The 20,961-nt window shown below is 52.9% G+C and overlaps 2 protein-coding genes across 7 annotated transcripts; both read right to left on the minus strand.

The window, feature by feature from the left end:
- Positions 1 to 8,188: 8,188 nt before the first annotated feature.
- Positions 8,189 to 18,496, minus strand: ELK1 (ETS transcription factor ELK1). 6 transcript variants are annotated; one of them, XM_072625845.1, is made up of 12 exons: positions 17,996 to 18,496; positions 16,941 to 17,178; positions 16,460 to 16,789; positions 16,009 to 16,341; positions 15,786 to 15,887; positions 10,384 to 10,534; positions 9,996 to 10,171; positions 9,647 to 9,817; positions 9,375 to 9,566; positions 8,853 to 9,218; positions 8,658 to 8,769; positions 8,189 to 8,465 (listed from the first exon to the last, which is right to left on the minus strand). In XM_072625845.1, the coding sequence occupies exons 2-8, from the start codon at positions 17,145 to 17,147 to the stop codon at positions 9,770 to 9,772; spliced, it is 1,347 nt and encodes a 448-aa protein (XP_072481946.1). In that variant the 5' UTR covers positions 17,148 to 17,178; positions 17,996 to 18,496; the 3' UTR covers positions 8,189 to 8,465; positions 8,658 to 8,769; positions 8,853 to 9,218; positions 9,375 to 9,566; positions 9,647 to 9,769. The 6 variants fall into 6 exon arrangements, with proteins under 6 accessions (XP_072481946.1, XP_072481947.1, XP_072481950.1 ...); XM_072625846.1 differs by lacking the exons at positions 8,189 to 8,465; positions 8,658 to 8,769; positions 8,853 to 9,218; ... (1 more) ...; positions 9,647 to 9,817; positions 9,996 to 10,171 and adding an exon at positions 11,263 to 11,543 and having other exon boundaries at positions 10,407 to 10,534; positions 16,941 to 18,496; XM_072625848.1 differs by lacking the exons at positions 8,189 to 8,465; positions 8,658 to 8,769; positions 8,853 to 9,218; ... (2 more) ...; positions 9,996 to 10,171; positions 10,384 to 10,534 and adding an exon at positions 14,378 to 15,504.
- Positions 18,497 to 18,623: 127 nt separating this feature from the next.
- Positions 18,624 to 20,596, minus strand: UXT (ubiquitously expressed prefoldin like chaperone). Its single transcript, XM_072625851.1, has 6 exons — positions 20,380 to 20,596; positions 20,220 to 20,301; positions 20,068 to 20,135; positions 19,627 to 19,734; positions 18,868 to 18,931; positions 18,624 to 18,778 (listed from the first exon to the last, which is right to left on the minus strand). Exons 1-6 carry the CDS (start codon positions 20,475 to 20,477, stop codon positions 18,725 to 18,727), a joined length of 474 nt encoding a protein of 157 aa, XP_072481952.1. The 5' UTR covers positions 20,478 to 20,596; the 3' UTR covers positions 18,624 to 18,724.
- Between the last annotated feature and the right edge of the window lie 365 nt (positions 20,597 to 20,961).

The following is a 20,961-nucleotide window of genomic DNA, read 5'->3' on the forward strand; positions in this document are numbered from 1 at the left end:
GGAAAGATATGGAATGATATCTTGAAAGGATGTCAGGATCAAGTGAAAGTATTTTATAGGTAGGAGAGACCTTGGCATGTTTGTAGTGGCAACAGGGAAGGAACCAGCAGGAGGACAGTAAGGTGACAAATGATCGAGTGCAGAGGAGATGAGAGGACGTAGGGTCCGGAGCACAAGTGGAAGAGTTAGCCCTGGCCACCTCTCCATCCAAACTAGCACAAAAGAGGAAAGAATAAGGGATGATACCAAGAGGCTTTGAGGTGAAACTGATAACAATAACCAACGAAGCACCTTCCAGACATGGTCTCTCTAGATCCACACAACAATCCAGTGAAGTCGTTTTTATAATTATCTCCATTTTACAAATGAGGAAAGAGAAAGTGAAAGAATGGCTTGCCCTGGGCACACAACAAAGAAGGATCTCAGGCAGGACTGGAATTCAAGGCTTCCTGACTCCAGATCCAGAGTGCTGTCCACTACACCAATTATGTAGGATGGAGAAAAAATTCTCTTATTTTTAAATGGTCATTGCTGTCTTGTGTTTTCCACCACTTTCATGTCCAAATACTACGCCCCCTCCCTCTTGCTTGTAACAAAGAATAAGAAAGAAAAGACATAGGATAAAAGCCAGTTCAGAAAAACAAACCCAAGCAACAATTAAGTCTGATGGTTTCCCCAATGTCTTGCTGCTTTAGTCTCTCATCTGGACTCATGTGCATCATTTATGGCCAGGCAATACTCTGTTATATGTATGCAGCATGTTTGTTCAGCCAGTCTTTAACCAGTGGGCACCCATTCTGTTTCCAGTTCTTTGCTATTGATGTTGGTGTCTCTGAGGCCTTTCTTTTTGTCACTGACCTGATCGTACTCTGTGCCTAGCACAGTGATTTCTGCATTAAAGAGGAGGGCCAGCCTTGGAGTTTTTCCTACTTTTTTTTAAAGCATTGTTCCAGGTTGCTTTTCAGAATGGTTCCTGCAATACTACCTAGTCTCATCTTTCCTCATCTTTGCCAGTTTGCAGGATGTATGGTGAAATCTTATGGTTGATTTGATTTGCCTTTTTCTTATCCTTAGGGATTTAGAACATTCTTCCCTATGTTTGTTAACAGTTGGTAACTTATTTTTTGAGAACTTCCGGTTCATGTCTTTTGAGCACTCATTGAAGGGTTCTAGTTGGGGAGCATTTCACTTTATCTTACCGGATCACCAGCCATTCAGGACCACTGTCTTCCTTGTCCAAAACACTCCTCCCTGGCCATTGCTCCTTTCTCTTGTTTTCACCTCTGAGAATGGAAGCTCTTGGATTATCTTTCTGGCTTGTATTTGTGTCCCTGGCATTTAATTTAGCACAGGTACTAGCACAGAGTAGGGCACCTAGGGGGCGCCATAGTGCACAGAGCACCAGGACTGCAGTCAAGAAGACTCATCTCCCTGAGTTCAAATCCAGCCTCAGACACTTCCTGGCTATGTTACTTCGCCCTTTTCACCTCAGTTTCCTCATCTATGAAATGAGCTGGAGAAGGAAATGGCAAACCACTCTAGTATCTTTACCAAGAGAATCCCAAAGGGGGTCATGAAGAGTAAGACAGGACTGAAAAAACAGCATCAATAGGGATAAACGAAAAGCCAATTGTATGAGAGGTGGCATGAAAAGATGTAACATACTGTATGTGACAGCCCCAAGATTTGTGATTCGGCTCTAGCCAAATGAACTCCCCCAGATGCCATTGCTGCAATCCCTCTAGTAGCTGCTGTGGCTAACAGCTTCATCTCCCCACAGGGATCTAGTGATGAGGCTCTGGAGATATTGCCAAGTTGGTCCTTGAAGCACCTTGGTTAGAGGTGTCAGAGCCAGAACTCTGCTGGGCTGATCTTCACAAATCCAGGGCCTGACCAAGCTCTTGGAGGTTGCAGTGAAGGACTGGAGCTGAACCTCGGGCCGCCTTAATAAAACCAGGACATGAAATAGAATAGAAATAGAACCCAAACAGGGCAAGTTAGGGACACTAGGCCCACTTATGGGCACCCATCTTAGGAAAGACATTGGGGAAGGGAAGGAAAGGGAGGGAATGTGTTTATAAATGCCTCCCATGTGGCAGACACTGTGCTGACCACTTTACACATATCTCATTTGGTCCTCACAACAATCTCAAGATGTAGGTGCTATTCTGATCTCCATTTTACAGTTGAGGAAACTGAGGCAAGCAGAGGAGAAATAGCTTGGCCAGAGTCACACAGCTAGGAAGTGTCTGGGGCTGAACTCCAGTCTTCCTGACTCCAAGCTCAGTGCCATCTCTAACCCTAACCCAGTGCTCCATCACTTTACCATTTAGCTCCCCCCAGAATGGACTGCCTTGAGGATGGAGAGGTCTCTTACAAAGGAGGCTGATTATTGTGAAAGGAGCCTCCATGCAAGTCCGTAACCAATCTTACACTCTATAGTCCAGCTCCCATATATCCTAAGCTGTCTCAAAATCTCTTTACCACACAAATCATGACAGTGGTAAAGGAAAGAGAAAAGGGCTCCAAAAAAACTGCTGAAATGGAAGCTGGGAAAAGGAGTAGGTAAGACCCAGAAAGGAAAGTATCAGTGGGAGAGGCTCTCAAGAATTCATCCAAGGGGGAGGGGGGCAGCTATGTCATGGAGTGATTGGAGCACCAGCCCTGAAGTCAGGAGGATCTGAATTCAAGTTGGGCCTCAGACACTTACTAGCTGTGTGACCCCAGTTAAGTCACTTAACCCCATTGCCTCAACAGAGAAACAAAAAAGAATTCATCCAAGGAAATGATAGGGAAGGGGGTGGGAGGAAAGCTGTCCCAGCCTACTGGTTCCTTGGCCTTGCCTCTTCTCAGAGGCCATCCCTTCTTCCTATCCTCCTCTCCCCACTCCCTAGCCCCCACCTTGGTTTTGGAAATGCTACCAGGGGTAGGGAACCTGTGGCCCTCTAGGTCCTCAAGTGTGACCCTTTGACTGAATCCAAACTTCACAGAACAAAGCCCCTTCATAAAAGGACTTGAACTACCCCTGAGGACCTAGAAGGTCACATGTGGCCTCTAGGCAGCAGGTTCCCCATCCCTGCACCCTCTTCTGCTACTCTCAACTCCTCTGGCTCCTCTTCCTTGGGCAGAGACTCCCTTGATGATTTCCTTTGCTCCCAAGGATCCATCACCACCTCTCTTCCAAAGCTCTAGCTGACCATCCTTGATAGCCTACAAAGGACAATTGCAGCTGGATGTCCCTCAGGCACCTCCTGTCCAACAAGTCCACAAGCTTTCTTCGGCTTCCCAGCTCTCCCTGGTCCAGTCTGTCCTCCATTCAGTCACCAGTGATCCTCTCAAAGCCCAGGTGTGATCATGTCCCTTCTCTACTCAGGGTCAAATACAAAAGCCTCTGCTTGACTTCCCAAGCCCTGCACAATCAGGCCCCAGCCTCTTTTGAAAGCACTTCCACATTCTTTCCCCTCCCAAATTTGATGCCCCATCTCTGACCTTGGTCTCTCAGAATCCCTAGATTCCTTCAAGGATCAGCTCTCTATGACCTCCACACACACTTTGGAGTGCTCTCCCCCCACCCCATGAAATGATCCCGAATATGTATGGGAGTGGGGGTCCAGGTGAAGACTTTAGCCAAAGTGAAAGTCATAAGGGAGCAAGGGTGGAGACATTGCAATGGAATTTGGGTTGAGATCCCCACCTTGGGGAGGGTCAGAGGGCTTGGGTGTCTATACTTCCCACATGAGAGAAGGCCAGCCTAGCAAAGCTGCCTCACTCTTAGTTCCCAAGAATTTGGGTTGAAGTTCCTCTTTTTGTTTTGGGGTGGGAGGTTTTTTGTTGTTATTGAGGTAATCAGGGTTAAGTGACTTGCCCAGGGTCACACAGCTAGTCAGGAGGCTGACTCCAAGGCCAGTAGTGTATCCACTGAGCCACCTCACTGCCCCCCTCCTTATTGTCAGTGGGGACTCTACTCACAGGCTGAGCAAAGGCACCACCCTTCTGCACTCCTGGTCTAATCCTAGAGCAACTCAGAGATGCCAGCAAGCTGCCGGAACCTAGCCTGGACAGTTTGGGGTTTTGGAACCTCATTGTTCCTTGGCCTCACTGCCAGGTAGACATCCCACACGATAGAGCACCCTGCATGGCCACAGGACCCAATCTCAGGCTAGGCCCCAGGAGACTCTCCCTCATAGAAATAGGCTGGGCTGATGGCCCAGAACACTGTCCCCAAGAGACCTTAGAGATACTCTCTCCAGGGGAAGCACTCTCATTTTACATAGACCCAGACAGGGGAAGGGACTCAAAGTCACAGAATCTTAGAGAAAGAAAGGAGGATCTTAGAGAGCAAATCGATTTTGCAGGTTAGGAAACTGAGTCACATTTAAGTTAAATGACTCATCCAAAGTCACACAGATAATAAATGGCAGAATTTGAACCTAAGCCCATGACCTTAAAGCCAGTGCTCTTTCCACTAAGAGAATTAATAACCAATAATTGTATGAGGACTAAGGTTTTGCCCCCTTCCTATGTCCTTCTTCTGCCTACATTTAATGACATTGGATTTAACATTCTCCTCAGTCTTGTTCACAACGCCCCCAACTGGGCAAGTATAGATCCGATCAGAAAGTCTGAGGGAATCCCAGCCCATTGGCTTCCATGCAGGCTTTGTCTAGATTGCAGCGGGTTAGAAGGGGGGGAGGGGACTGTAAGACTGACCTAATCAAAGGCCCATCCTTCAGCCCGTCATTAGAATAGGACCACCTTCTTTAGAATACTCATGTTTCTTATTAACCATTAATCAACCGGAGGTGATTGCCAGCAGTCAGGAACACCCTTTCTTCCAAGGGCAGAGAGTATAACTGTCAATAGGCTGCCATGATCCACCTCGGGTTCATGAGAGAAGGCCAAATGACTGTCGTTGTATCAATTATTCTCTAGTCATAATTAATACAGTGATTAATTCCCCAGGAATTGGGTCTCCCGAGCTTTGTATATGTCGCACCGCTCCACCGAATTTTGAAACTTAATCTCATCATTTTGCAGAGGAAGAAATTGAGGTCGGGAGAGCTAAAGTGGTTGGAATAACCTTAGGTATCACCTCAGTCCCCTCCCTGCTCTCCAGAGGACAAAAATGAGGGCTGGAGAAAGAGGAAAGGATGGAGAAGCCTGGCATGTCCCAGCTGCCAGGGATCTGGGAGGCTGGGCTCGGCTCACCCAGCGCCCTCATGTCACAGAAGACAACACTGGGGCATCCACAACCTTCTCATTCATCTCTGTCTCCCCCACGGTGGACAAGAAGAGTTGACTCTGGAGAAATCATTTTCATTCATATCTTTTTTTTATCTCACCAGAGCTTCTCCCAGTATCCACTCACTCCCACATAACAGTGTTTCCAAAAAAAAGGAGGAAAACCAATCAATACATTCCCCAAAAGCTGCTAGTGTATGCAATGTCCCCTAACCCTGATCCCCCCCCCCCCTGCCAAAAGAGGGTTAGCGTTAGGGGAGCTGTCCTCTCCTGTCTCTCCCACAAGACCGTACTTGGTCTCTGTCACACTGCAGTGTTCACTTTGAGGCTTTCTGTGGGTGGGTGGTGTCGTTGTCATTGTGTACATTGTTTTCTGGGCTCCCCTTCCTTCCCTCTGCATCAGTTCATGGAAATCTCCTCATGCTTCTCTGTGTTCCTCACCCACATCCTTTCTTACTGCACAGTAATATTCCTTGACCTTCATGGACCACCATTTGTCTAGGTGCTTCAATAGATGGGCTTCAACTTTGTTTCTAATTCTTAGCTATCACATAAAAGTGCTACTATAAATTTTGGGGGGTGAGAACTTTTTACTTATATGTGGCTCCTTGGGATATAATCTCTGGGTCCAAAAGAATATGCACTTTTTAGTCACTTGACATACGTAATTCCAAACCACTTTCCAGATGGTTATACTGAGTCTCAGCTCCATCAACAATGGGCTAATGGGCCTGCGTTCCGACAACCCCTCCAGCATTGACTACTCACATCTTTTGACATCTTTGCTAATTTGCTAGGTATGACATGAAACCACAGAGAGGCTTCAATACGCATTTCTCCCATTATTAGTGATTTGGAACATTCTTTCCTATGACTGTTAAGAGTTGGTCAGTTCTTATTTTTGACCACTTTTTTTGATTAGAGCTTGGCAAGGCACGAGACAGCATGAGGGGACTTGGGATTCAAGAGGAAAGTCGAATGTGTCCCTGAACTTCCTGGGACACATATAAACACTATGAATCCAAATGTCCCTCAAATACATGCCTCCTCCAGGCCAGCTGGCTCCAGGGATCCAGCTGCTTAGAGCTAAAAAAGGCCCTCAGGGATCGAGTCCAACCCAATCGTTTTGTTCATGAGGAAATTGAGGAAGTCTACAAGCCAGGATTCCACTTGGGGTCCTCCAGCCCCACATCCCAAACTCTTCCCAGCTGTGTCCCCTCCTTCTGTCCCTTGATATGCTTTCCCAGGCTGGGGACAGACCTCAGAGGAATGTTCCTAATGAGACCACAGCTTGCAACCTAAAGATCTCTCTCTGAGGGGCTCCAGTCCTTCCTAGCTGTGTCACTGTGGTCATGTCACTTCTCCCTCAGTTTCCTTGCCTGTAAAATGAGGTGAATGAATAGAGCCCTGAGAGCCAATCCCAGTTTGGCCATTGAAGCCCCTTCCAGTCTGCTCCCTCACCTGAGCCACTCATGGGCCAGAGGTCACCAGGGTCAATTGTTTCATTTGACAGTGGGAGAAACTGAGGCTCAGAAATGGTGCGGACTTAGCCAGGGTCCCAGAGTCAGATTTGAATGCACGCCTCATGACTCCAAACTCAATGCCTAAAGATGGATCGTGCCCATCCCTGGGTCCCTCCTCCTCACTGGCAGAGTGTGTGTTTGTGAGGGATGAAATATGAGGGGAAAGAGGAGTGAGAAGAAGGAAGTGTAGATGGGGGAACAAATTGGTTGCATCTCCACATCAAAGTCCTGCTGTTACCCCTCCCTAGTAGATCCTTTATTCTGCTTTCCACAGCACTTGTTGGAGATCTCTTCTCTTCTCAAGCCTGGCACCCTCGCACTACACGATCCCTCCTCTCCCCCATGCTACATGGCACAAGGTCTTGACACTCCCTGGTTCCTTCTTTCCTTTGAATTCTAGTGAAGGGACAGGTCGGCCATCCTACTTGGCCCCTTCCTACCCTCTTCCATTGCTTCCATCTTCAACCTAACCAGAGCCTCTTTTAACAGACAAAAATGGAGAAAAGCCTTTGTTCTCATTCCCTCTCCTGTCACTCACTTCCCAACCTCCATCCTACCACTTGACTGTCTCCCGAGTCATCAAGCAGCTCTTAAAGACCTTCTCTCAATCCTCATTCCTCCTGTTCTTGTGTCTCCTTCCATGTCCTACCCCTAACTGGGCGGGGGGGGGGGGGATGCCTAGCCTAAAGCTTGGTCCTGAGACCAAAGGAGAAATTCTGGTGAGGTGAAAAAAATATATCAATAAAAATGATTTTTGCAAGTCAACACTTCTTAAGTGTCTACTGTGGGGAGGTCGGAGATGAAGAAGTCTAAATTCAGATCACTCTGCCCCAACTAGACTTGGACACTCATTGCCCTCCCTAGGCTCCAGTTTTGTCTTCTATGAAATGAGGGGACTGAATGAACTGTGCCTACACAGAGCTCTCTCCAGCTCCAGGCTCCATCCAAAGCTCCTCACAGCAGCATGGCCAAATGCCTGCTGGTCATTTCCATCTGCCAGTCTTAGAAGCAGCTCCAAGGCAGCCTTGGCAAGAACTACCTCCTAGGGGAGTTGCTCTCTGCAGTCTGCCATTCTGACTATCATGCTTCTCCTAATGTATGGACTAGATGTGCTCCCTCAGAACAGTGAGAGAGGGTTCCGGCTTGGTCTCAAGATCCCCCAACATGCTGCAGGGGTTCATACATCCTATTTGACTGAGTGTGCACATGGAGAAGTGGAATGTATAGGCCTGGTTTTGCTCACTAAGCCATTGCCTATGCCCTGAGCCTGGGAAGGATATGGGGATCCCTCCTCCCTGCCCCATCGCCCCCACCCCCGTATACAACACACACACAGAGACACAACCACCACACACAGATCTCTATGAGCTCAGGCCAGACCCTGCCCTGCCCTTCTTCAGCACTACTCCCCTCAAATGTCAAACTTTCAGCTGGGAGACCTTAGTTTATTGGGGGTGGGACTTTGCAAGACTGTTCTATAGGGCCTCTTCCGGTCCTCCCTTCCCCAGGATGAGCGAGGTACACAGGATGCTGGGTCAGGCTCCCTCTGCCAGGGGGTCCTTGCAGGGTGGGGGGTGGAGACAAAGCTTCTTCTCCTCCACCTTTCCCCTTTGCCCCTGCAGCTCAGAGCAGCGGGGCCTGGGGCTTCCCCAGAATGTCACGTTCTTCTCCCCCTGGCCTTCCACCATGGTCACCGTGGGCCTGAATCGGATATGAACAGTGCTTCTAAGCCCCTCATCTCTCTCAGCTTAAGCCCTAACTGTCCTTCCACAGTGACTCAAAGGGGATCATGAGCCCATGCCAGTTGGCCAGTGCAGTGAGGCCCTGTGACCCCAAGAAGACCCCTCATCCTATCCTCTCCTTCTTCAGCCCTGAGATGGGTCCCTCACTCACGGGTAAGCAGGTAACTTGGCCATGCAGTGACGCTGTCGGGAGCGGGTGGGAAAGGGCCCACAGGGGGGTGTGCAGAGACCCCAGGGCCCCCAGGATGTCCAGTAGCCATCCACTGAGGGAGAAAAAGGAGAACAGGGCAGGGTCAGAATCTTGCAAGATCAGCCCACCCAGCCCATCCAGGAAGGAGGCACTTACAGGGGCACAGGTGGATGTTGTAACAATGGCGGGTCTCCTGGAAGCGGCCTGTGCAACGCTGGCCGTTGTGGAGCCGGCCTTCACAGATTCGAGAGCGCTGCTGTTGGCCTGCCTTATCCTGACAGGCGATGTTGGAGATTGGGAGCCGGGTACAAGTCTCCCAGGCCCCCCAGGGCCCCCAGTGACCATCGACTGGACAAGGCTGGCCTGTGTTACACAGGCCATCCCGGGCTGCATCTCCAGCACAGGGTGCACCTCCATGCTGAGGTGGGGGATGGTCGCACAGACGCTGTTCCCGGGTCCGACCCAGGCCACAGGTCACTGAGCAGGGGCTAGTAGGCCCCCAGGGGCCCCAGCCACCCTCTACTGTAGAGACAGGAGCAGAGAGGATAAGCCTGGCCCCAGGAAGAAGGGGCAAGGGGTATAGGGGACAGGAGGGAGAAAATGATGCAAAAGAGGGGTGTGGGAAGGAAGGGAAGCTGGGCCCAACCCTGACAGACCCTAATTTCCCTCAGTACATACCAGGGCATGGTGGGAGGCCTTTACAGCTCTGCTGCTTATAGGCCTGGCCAGAACAGGGGTTCCCTGGGGGCTGGACTGAGGGGGCTGGAGAAGAGCATGTTCTGGTTGTGCGTTGGGTAGGCTCCTGGGGTCCCCTGTGACAGGAGGCTGAGCAGGGTCCCCAAGGCCCCCAGGAGGCCCAGGCCCCATGTACTGAAACAAAAAGGAGCGTGTCATATCCAGTCTGTCCTTCCCAGGCACATGTCTAGAGCAGGGCAGGGCAGGGCACTCACTGGGACAGAGGGTCTTTGTATCACATGGCTCAGTCTCAGTTTCCCCACCAGAGCAGCTGCCCCCACACTTTGGAGATGGTTGGTCACAGGCCCTGCGGCGACTCCTTAATCCCTGGGCACAAGTTACGGAGCATGTGGTCCATGACCCCCAGGCAGACCAACCACCAGCCTCTGAGAGAGAGATGGACAAGGGGAGCTGGGATCAGAAGCCAGGTTCCATCTCCTTGGCCCTTCCTATTGTCATGGTCCATCGTGGGGCCAGGACCATAGGCAACATTTGGTCTGGAGTGAAGGTTCCATCTGAGTTGGGGGTTGGGCCATAAAGGTGCCAGGGCCAAGCCTCACTCACCTGGGCAACAGTCCTGGTTCTGACATGCCTGGAGCTCCCAATGAAGGCTCCCAGGCTGCCCCTTCCCAGGGCACAGGCCTCCCTGGCCCAGGCAGCGTTGATGACGCAGCTGGGAGCCCTCCGTGCAGGACATAGAACATGGAGACCAGGCAGACCACGGTGACCATCGAGGGGCCCTGGGGTATGAAGGGGGGGGTCATCACACTTCCTTGGGACACTTCCCCATGATCTTCCTGGAATGCCTGAGCCTGGCTGTGCAGCCTTGCCCATCTGGGTTTCCAGCTCTGCCTTCTTATTTTCTTGGTGGGCCTCGGTTCTCCTCTTCCCTCCCTCTCTTCTCCCCTCCCTCCCCCCAACTGGTGGAATCGTTGTCCAGACACCCCCTCACCCGCAGGCCTGGCAGATTTGGCTGCCTGAGATCTGGAAGCCGTGGGCGGCATTGAGGCAGCAGGCATCCCTGCTGACGCTCTCAGCCAGGAGCCCTTGGCATTGACTGGAAGCCTCCTCAAAGTTGGAGAAGCAACGCACAGAGTCCCCACCTATGCCAGAGAACATAGCACACGTCACCTACACTGTGGGGAGACTAGGCTAAAAGGGGTCCAGGTTGGGAGGGAATGTAGGCAGAGGAACAAGAGGCAGGTAGGGCCTATTCCAGGGACAGAATCAAGGTTACCTGCCCCGTGGGGGTAGAGGGCCATGCTGAGGAGAAAGAGCAGCGGTGGCAGCAGTGGCAGCAGCGGCGGCAGCAGCAGCTTGTGGAGCCATGGACAGAGGGGACTGGAGGCCATGGTGACGGGTTGGAAGGGAAAGAGGGAGCTCCCAGGTTTTAAAGCCCTGCCTCCATCCCCTTTGCCCCTGTCTCTGGGTCCACCCCCCTGACTCAGCAGGGAAAGAGGAAGCCAAGTCTCAAAGAGGAAGGAACTGAAGGAAGAAGGCTAGAATTGGCCCTTTTCCCAATGGGGCCTGAGCTCCTGGCCAGCCCTAGCCACTCTGGGTGCTCTGTTCTCTGTCTCCCTAGAAGGGTCTCTGCTCACTGGCATAGGAGCTGCACTGACTGCCTCCTTTAGGCTCCCTCCCACAAGTTGCCAAGAGTGACGAGGTTAACAGCCTGGGTCACAAGGGAAGTGTGCTGGGGGATGGGAGAAGGAAAAGGCCCTGAGCAGGTCCTCCCCTGCAGCCCCTCTACATGTCTCTCCTCATAAAAGCTGGGGTCAAGGGCTCAGGCCAGGGCCAGGAATGGATGGCACTTAATTCCAGAAATGCTTACCTACTAGGGACGAGGCCCTGCACTAGGGTCTGACTATGAGTCCACCGCACCAAGTCAAGCTCAGCTGAGGGGTCTGAGGGCACCACCAAGCAAGAGGTCAAGGAAGGTTTTCACAGGAACTGAACTGAGCCTTGGAGCAAGAGCCAGAGCTGAGGAGGGTGTGAGGGCATCGAGTCAGCTGGCCAGCCATGAAGAAGAGGAATGTTGGATGGAGGGCCTGAGAAGCCAGGCCAAGTCTTCAGTTCATCCCAGAGACAGCCTTTGGAAAATTCTTTTGGCAACTGGATGGAGGCCAGATTGGAAAGGAGATGAGTTTAGAGGTTATTAGAAAAGGCATGAGTGGAGACAAGGGAATGGTCCCTTTAAGGTCTGTGGAGCAGTCTCCACGTGTAGATGGGCCAACTTACTGAGCCTAGCAGACCTGGAATTCAAGGGAAGGGATGAGGGTTAGGGTTTGAAAGCTTTGAGTCATCTGTAAAGAGGAGATGGAATCCACGGGAAAGGATCTCCTGAAGGGAGAGAGTGGAGAGATGGGCCCGTACAAAAGAGAGAAGATGGAGAGCAGCAGCCAAAGCCAAGGGTGAAAAGGGGAACAAGAGGCTGAGAAAAGGCCCCTGGATTGTCTCCTCCAAGCAGCAGCTCAGGAGCCCCAGTGCAAAGGTTCAAGGAGCCAGGGGAAGCGGAAGTTGTGACTCCACCTAGGATTTCAGCTGAGAAAGAGAAGAGGATGGGAGACTACGTACAGGTTGTTGGAGTTTCAACTCAGGGGCAGACTTGGACTCTGGGTAGGTTCCAGGAGGCATAAGGAGCTAAGATCAGAGATGGGGAGAAGCATGGCCCACTGGAGGAAGAAAGCACAGCATCAGGTTGGAGAAGATGGAGGCCTGGAGAATGGAGGGACTTGCCTTGGGTAGGAGGGGCCACCTATTCCTGTAGCAGTGGGGGAGGTAGAAATGAATGAGATGAACTTTCTCCAGAAAGGAAGAGACTCCATCCTTTGCCAAGAAGGGAGAGCAGGAAGCGGAATGGGGAATGGGGCTGGAGGAAATGCCCCCTCATTTAGATGAGAAAACAGGAATTTGTAGGAGATGCAGAACCTAAATCATTGTGTAACCAATTTCCTGCACTGATAAGCAGCTTGGGAGCCATGCAGGAGCCAGATGGTGAGTAGGACCCCAGGCTCAAGCCTGAGTGGCATGAACATCCCATGAACAAAGGGTCAAACAAAAACAATGCATACATGGAAGTGGAGAACTGTAGGACCCCCTGTGGAGTGAGGCCAGAATAAGCATGCTGACCTGAAAGGGAGTGACAAGGAGATCAGAGTTAGGTTTGAGGTGGACAGAAAGAAGATAGAAATACAGATTACCAGCAGAGAAGAGAATTTCCGAGTTCACCATTCTGAAGGCCTAAGGGTTTAGGTGACCACAAAGCCTACAGTGCTTAGATAGGTTACAGAGGTTAGGGTAGGCTCAGGCTGAAGATGGAGTCAGGGATGAGACTGAGCCTGGACTCAGGTTTTGGGTTCTATCAAGGATCAGAACTCTGGCAGAGTGGGGTCATGGTCCATCGTGGAGCCAGGACCATAGGCAACATTTGGTCTAGAGTGAAGGTTCCATCTGAGTTGGGGGTTGGGCCATAAAGGTGCCAGGGCCAAGCCTTACTCTTCAGCTATGGTTACGGTTGAATCCAGAACTAGGGTCAGTTCTTAACTCCCCTACCAAACCTCAGGGCTGGGTCAGGTGTCATTCTGGGATCTGACCTCAGTCCAGGGCAAAGGTCAGGGAATGTATGAAGGAGGGCTGTGGCCTGTGGTCCAGGTCAGGCTTTATCTGGTGTTGGGAGTTTTATACTTGGGATCAAAAATTCCACTTAAGCAATACAAGTCCCTCATGACCATCACCAAGGTCAATAGGAGTTAACAGTGTGACATGGTAACCAAAAAAGGAAGTGTAAGCATAGAAAAGTAGAGTGGGGGGTGGGGGGACTGGCTGCACTTCTAGGCACCATCTTTTGGGATAGCCATTGAGGAAGTTGGAGGAAATGTGGAGGGGGACAGCAGGGGAGGAGGGGTGATGAGCCACAAGCTCATGTCATGAGGACCAACTAAAGGATATACTTGTGTTTAGCCTGCAGGAAAGTAGACTGGGGGAAACTAGTTGGGGTACCTTGTTCTGCTTGAACTAATGGGCAGAATGAGGAGCAGGGGTGGGGGTGCTTGCAAAGGCACAGATTTGGGTTGGTCGTAGGGCAAGACTACTAACAATGAGTTAGCTCAGTGTGAATGGGGTGCCTTGAGAAAGTGGATGGCGTTTCCCTCAATGGGAAGTCTTTAAGCAGAAGCTCAAATGCTTGGCAGGTCCATTGGACTAGCTGCCTTGAGCTCAGGGTTTCAGGGGTCAGCCAAGAGTCAGCTCTGCATCTGAGCTTAATGTGAGATCTTAATCAGACCTCCCTGTGAGGCAGGTAGGGCCTAGAATCAGGCTGGTGGTTGGGCCCCAGTATCGGGTTGGAGCACGGTCTAGGGCGTGGAGTAGGGCTCAATTTGATTTTGTGTGGCGGTGGCAGGGAGAGGAACCTACTCTGAGGCTGGGGTCCAATCTAAGACCATATTCAGGCCTTTTGTAGGCTTCAGGCCTCATTCTGCGACTAGGGTTGGCTGGCAGTTGGGGGTTAGGGGATTGTCTGCTATCAGATCAGTCTGAGTTGAGAACCAGTCTGGGTTTGAGTTTTAAAGTCTCGGGATGAAGCTCGGTGCAGATGTCCCAGTGCTAGTAGTATGAGAGATAGAGCCCTAGGCTGAGTCTGGAGGACCTGGGCTCAAATTTGAGCTCAGATATTTATGTGCTGTGTGATCCTGTGCAAGTCACTTCCCTTTTGTCTTGCCCGTTCCTTATCTGTAAATCCTCCCAGGGTTGTTATGACGATCAAACGTGATCCTGGTAAAGCATTTAGCACATGCTAAATGCTATGTAAGTGTTAACTATTAGATCTACATATACATAGAAGTGTATATATGTATATGTATGTGTGTGTGTGCGCGCGCGCGCGCTCGTGCCCAGTCACACCCAGAACTGCCGCAGCCTCCCCCCACAAACTTCACTACCACCACACGTTGGTGAGGGAGAAGAATTTCCAGCCACATTCCATCAGGTCCCAGGTCCCTCAGTGGGCCACCTGGGGAGACCCTCAGCCACGGGCATCGGGAGAAGCTCGGCTGATCCGATGCCTGGTTCACAGGTGGCAACCCCGAGCAGAAGGCTGGACCTGCGTGGGCGGGGCCGCTGGCCCCAAAGCCTGTTCCAATGGCCCGATTTCACTCCCGATCTCCACTTGCGGGTTTAAAAAGGTAGAGGAAGGCTTCTGGCCCCGCCCCGAGGGCCAGGCTTAGATCTCGGCCCTTTTCCCCATCGATATCGATAATTACAGCAGTCCCTTCTCCAGACAGTAGCCCAGAAGTCAAGGCAGGGCCGTCACCCCCTCCTGTGGGAGGGGAAAGGGGAGAAGACCTTCTTCCATTGCAGCTTGTCCTCCCGCAGTTTGGTTTGGGATTTTGGTCAATGTGTCAGGAGTTTTAAAGGGGGGAAAAAAAGGAGAAAGCAGAGTGAGCTCCCAGCTGCTCGCTCCTGGGGTGGGGATGGGGGGCGAAGAAAGGGATGGATGCTCGGGGCTGGATCTTCCTTTTTCCATTCAGCAAATCTGGGCTTCGGGGCATCTGAAAATAAAGAAACGCCCCTCCTCCACGAACTAAAATGGCTCTGGAGGAAAGTTCCAGGAGCAGGTGGGGTTCAACAGCCAGGGGGCGCCACAGCCCTCAGAACGCTGAGCCTGAGGTCAGAAAGACCAGAGTTCAAATGCGACCTCAGGCACTTCCTAGCTGTGTGACCCTGGGTAAGTCACTTCACTTCTGCCTGCCTCAGTTTCTTCATCTGTAATATGGGGATTAAAAACAACACCTACCTCTCAGGGTTGTTGGGAGGATCAAACGAGATCATATTTGTTAGAGGGCTTAGCACAGTGCCTGGAGCATGGTAAATGCTTGATAAATGTTTATCCCCTTCCCTCTTCCCTCCCTGGCCCATCCAGGGACCCACAATCCTGCAGTCTTTGAAGTCCCTGGGAAAGAAAGAGTCATGGCTTCTGGGGACCAGGGGAGAGGACCACGGGGGTGGAGAGGCCGTCCATGCTGAGTGTAGGGACAGACACATGTGCCTGGGAGCTGCTGCTGCTGCTGGCCGGAAACTGGGAGGAAAGAAAGACAGAGACAGAGAAAGACAGAGAGAGACAGGAGAGAGAGTGAAAGAAAGAGTGAGTGTAAGAGAATGAGAGAGGTGAATGAGAATGGGAATGAATAAAGACTGGGAGAGCCTGGAGATGAGGAGAGACAGACGACAGACGCACACAGACAGACAGATAGACACACCAGAGCCCACCAGAGGAAGCCGGGAGTGACATACACACATGGACCTGGGTGGGGATAAGTCAAGAAGACAAGGATTGACACGCCCCTCCAGGGGCCGCACCTGGAAGGAGAGGCGGGCAGGGCTGCGGGGCGCGATGGGGCTCAGGGTGCTCCAGAAGTGGATGCTGGGGGGCAGCGCACTGGGCGTCAGAAGCACCGGGGTCTGTGGTGGACGGGAGGAGGGCAAGGGACAGTGGAGCAAGCCCGCTTAAGCCCCGCCCCCAGATCCGCCCCCGCCCCGCCCCGTCCCCAAGCCCCCCCTCCCGGAGGCTTCTCGGGCTTACCAGGGCGTGGGAGGTAAGCAGGGAGGGCGTGAGGGCCGGACCCAGGCCGGAAACCGCGGCCGGCTCGGGGCTCGGCCCCAGCGGCAACTCCAAATCGCGGGGTTTGCGACCCTTGGAGGGGCCTGGGGGGTGAGCCTGGACTTCGACTGCTGGGGCCGGGGCGGGCCCCGGCGACTCAACGACCTCCACGCTAGTCTCCATGGCAACAGCAGCTCCCTCCTCTAGAGGCCGCTCTCCCTTCGTCTCGGACGGAAGCAGCAGAGAGGAAGCTGCGGTCGAAGCCTCTGCCTCCCCAGCCTCCGCCAGGCCTTCGGCGGGAGCCATTAGGATGACCTGGGGGCGGGGAAGGAGAGGAGGCTGAGGACTGGCCCAGTCATTCTCATTTCTCCCCCCCCACACACCCTTCCCCCAAGGAATCCAGACACCCACGCACAAGCACACATAAGCAAACCTGGAGCGGCATTCGGGCTTCTGAGGCCTCAAGGCTGGCTGGGCTAAGTGGCTCTGGGGCTGGCCGAGTTGGCCGCGCTGGGCTCAGCTGCTGCAGGGACTGGATGGTGAACGTGGAGTAGAGCCCAGAACGCATATACTCATTCCGGCTGCTGCGCACAGGGGTAGGGGCAGAGGACCCAATGCTCCCTAGAGAGGCCTTCAGCGGCCGGAGGGTCTCTGGAGCAATCTCAGCCCGGACCTGGCCCTCCTCCCCACCGTGGCCTGGCCCCTCCGGGAAGGACACGAATTTGTAGACGAACTTCTGCCCACTCACCTTACGGATGATATTCTGGGAAAAGTGGGAATTTGGGGGGCAGGGGTGTTCAGGGGTAGGCCCAACCCCTCCTCCCATGCCCCCCCAAAACCCCTCTCCCAGCGAGTGGGCCTCCCCAGGGTAAGGCGGGGACCCGCTGAGCCAGGCCAGGCTGGGGGAAGCACACCTTGTCATAGTAGTAGCGAAGTGCCCTGCTCAATTTGTCGTAGTTCATGTTGGTCTTATTCTTTCGAAGCCCCCACAGCCGTGCCACCTCCTCAGCATCTACCAGCTTGAATTCCCCGTCACTAGATGTCCAGGCTATAAGGTGTCCATTACTCTGCTCCTTCAACAGTTGCAGCAGAAACTGCCACAGGGTCACAGATGGGTCCATCACTCCAGACACAGGATCATGAGCCAGCCAGCTGGTTAGTATGAAGGTGGGAAGACAGAAAGAGGGCTTTGGATGACTCCATCACAAGGCAAAGTGTAGGGGAAGCTGTGGGTCACTAGCTATCCCATGACTCCAAAAGGAGAAAGAGGAGCATGAAGACATGGGGGAAGCCAGAGCATGAACATGGGAGTGAAACTATGTCCTACAGCATGGACACGGGGATGACACTAGGCCTGCGCTGGTAGGGAGGGGATATGGAGAATGGACACAGAATCGGGGTTTGACTCCTTATTGCAGGCGCCACACATGGAGTCATTAACTTGAGCAGTCCAATGAAGGTACAGGCATGAGTATGTCTTATTACTGTGGGTGGACAGCTTGGCCCCCAAAGTTAGAGCCATAACAGCAGAATGAGGATTTGGAGGATAGTCATTGAATGTGAAAGCTACAGCAACACAGGACCATATAACCTGGTCCATCACTGAGAGGGGGCGGGGCGGATGGCACCATTACTGAAGAAAGGGCAACATGAAGGACAGGATGTCTGGGGCGGCCTATTAGCATACAGGGGCTACGGGGACAGGAGTCATGCAGAGGGACTACAGAATAGGGACAGAGGGGTTGGTTGGTCCGTAACTCTAGGGAAGGAAAGCCACAGCTAAGGCCATTGCTGCCGATGAGTCGCACGGAAGGCCACAAATAGGTCCGTTCTCGGCTATTAGAGGCGCTGGGGGCCTCCAGCCCAACCCTGTCTCCCACCCCGTACAAATCCCCCCCAAAATACACAGAAAGCTCGCCCTTCTCCTGCAGCAGATGCCCTCCCGATTCCCAGGCTATCCCTGCCTCACCTGTGAGCAACCTGATGGCAGCTCCGGGGAGCGGGGGCTCCATGGGGGAGTCCCAGCCCGGTAGCAGCCACCCTCCCGCCCCTAGCTCCTCCTTCTTCTGCTGACACCGATCCCGGCCCCTGTCCACTCTGTAGCCTCTTATCCAGGACCGGCCTGGTTTACACCACCTCCCTCCCTCCCCCTACGACCGACCGAAGCCTGCCCCGGCCCAGAGCAGCCCGGAGCCGGCCCAGAGCACCACCGGGATAGAAGAACCGGGGTCTGGCTGACGTTATCGATCACGTGGTAAGGGAAGGCCGAAGGGGCGGGACCCGTGAGTCAGAGCAACCAAGCCGCCACCAAAGGGCGGGACCAACTAGAGTGGCAAATCTAAAGCCACTAAGGAGACAGATTGTGCGCCTGCGCAGAAAAAGGCCCAGCGCAGCTAGATGAATTTCTTCAGTCTGCGCCCACCGAGGTGGGAGGGGGGGGGGGGGGAAGGAGGCGGAGGAAAGGGGCCAGCTCGAACACAACCATAAGAACAAACAGGAAGAGAACAGAGACCGTGGCTCTGCGACTGCAGAGAAGATAATGGTAGGGAGGAAGGCTGCCCCATCTCCATGGCAACAAACATTCTCCCCTCCCCAGCCTCATTCCCAGCTTTTATTAAAGGGATTTCTGATTTCAAGTAACAAGAGTTGGAGCCTCAGTAGCAGTCTTCTTAGGGAAAGGAAATTCTCAGCATCCTAATCAGTGTCCTGGATGATCTGGCAGCTCTTGTAGCCCCTGCAGCTCCCGAAGGCCCTTCGAGGGAAGAGAGTACATAGGATCGGAAGTTAGGTTCTAAAATAAGCTTTCCACTGACACACCTTCCACCCTCCTGCCCTTCTTACCTCCAGCACCAATCGGATGTGGGCTTTGATCCGAGCTGAATCTCGGGTGAGGTTGTCACTTAGCCTGGAAAAAGATAGCTAGACTTAAGGAGGGAATAGCATGCTCGCTCAATTTGGTATGAAAATCTATCTTACACGACAGTAGGGGAGAAGGAGATAAGGGGGGCGGGGAATGATAGAAGGGAGGGCAAATGGGAAGAGGGAATAATTAGAAGTAAACACTTTCCGGAAGGGACAAAGTCAAGAGAGAATAGAAGAAATGGGGGGCAGGATAGGATGGAGGGAAACATAGTCTTACACAATATGACTATTATGGAAGTCATATACCCTATACTGAATTGCTTGCCTTCTCAGTGGGGATGGGTGGAGAGGGAGGAAGGGAGAGAAGCTGGAACTCAAAGTTTTAAGAACAAATATTGACAATCCATTTTTGCATGTAACTGGCAAATAAATACAGGTAATGGGGTACAGAAATCTATCTTGCCCTACAAGAAAAGAGAGAAGATGGAGATAAGGGAAGAGAGGGGTGTAATAGAAGGGAGGGCAGATTTGGGGAAGGGGTAATCAGAATGCACGGTGTTTTGGGGTGGGGGAGGGGAGAGATGGGGAGAAAATTTGGAACTTAAAATTTTGTGGAAATGAATGTTGAAAACTAAAAATAAATAAGCCGTTAAAAAAAAATAAAGATGGCCAGAGCTCGTCAGAGACCCTTTCCCTTTCCCCCTCACTCCTGTTCCCCTCAAACCCTGGAAAACCTACGAGGTGAGCAGGCGGCTTTTCCGATCAATGAACCTCAAGGCCTCCATCAATGTCAGCTCCAGGAAGAAGCCGTGGCCGAGGGCCACAAATATCCGGGAAGGGTCTGGCCTGGAAGACAGAGGCATTTCTCAAGGGGCTCTCTATGAACCTCGTGGCCCCTCTGGGGCTTCTCTGCATTTGGGATGGTCTCTGAGTTCTGGGATTAGGAGGTGGGGTGTTCCTTATGGAGTAAGGGGTTTTTAAGCCAGAGTCTGTGAACTTCAAAAAAACAAACAATAAAAAACCCTGGCTACCTGAAATGGAATGGAACTGATCTCCTTGGAGTCCATATATTCTATTTCATGCACTTAACAACTATGCTGGGGGCAGGGGCCCATAGGCTTCCTTCCACACTGCTCCAGGGTCGATCTAGGGTGATCCACTGATGAGGGGGGGACTCACACTTCGGCATTCACGAAGAAGTTACACCCCAAATCCACCTGTGTGTGCAGCCTCTGATCCCCCGATTCCTGCGGGAGGGGGGGTGCTTAGAGGGCGGGCCAGGCCGTCCCAGGGCCCAAGGGAGGGGCTCCCGGGCGCCCCGCCCCGCTCACCTGGAGCCGCTCCAGGACGTTCTTCAGCTGCAGGTAAGCGGCCAGCTGTCCGTACACTTCCTCCCGCTGCGCCAGGACCTGTCTGGGGTGGGGGGCAGAAGGGGTGTCTAGGCCCCGCCCGCTGCCGCCCCCCGCAGGCCCCACGCCCCCTCGCATTTACCTTAGGTCTCGCTGCAGGACGTCGCTGACGAAGGTTTCATACTGCAGGACCTTTGCCTGGACCCCCCGCGGTGCCGTCGCCATGCTGGCCACCCGCATCCTCCCACCCCCTTAGCCCAGGCCCCTCGCCACTCAATCCAGTTCAGCCAGCCGCGCCAGCAAAGACCCGCTTCTGACTTCCGGGGGTGAGCCGCAAGGGGAATGCATCACTTCCTGGCGGTTCTGCGTCACTTCCTGCCGCGTACTCCCCGCCCCTTGGGTCACGTGTTTGGTTGCGTGGCCTTGCACTCCCAGGTGGGTGGGAGCTGCCAGGCTGAAGCATGCGCAGAAGACCTGAAGAAGCAGCTGTTTCTGCTGGCCCCCGAGATCCGGGAGACTCGTCTCGTGACCTTCCGGTTTCGAGACTTTGCGCGGCTTTGGCCCCGCCCTTGAAATTCTCTGGCCCGCGGGCTGTCAGTAAGACAGCAAGCATTCAGGAAGCGCTTACTCTGTGCCAGGCATAAAAAAGCATCTTGGCTTCCCTCTCTGCCTTGCGGCCTGCCCTAGGCCTTCCCCCCTCAGATTGCCTGCCATTGACTACACT

The sequence above is a fragment of the Notamacropus eugenii genome, chromosome X (genome assembly GCF_028372415.1).
Source record: "Notamacropus eugenii isolate mMacEug1 chromosome X, mMacEug1.pri_v2, whole genome shotgun sequence".
Lineage (NCBI taxonomy): Eukaryota > Metazoa > Chordata > Mammalia > Diprotodontia > Macropodidae > Notamacropus > Notamacropus eugenii.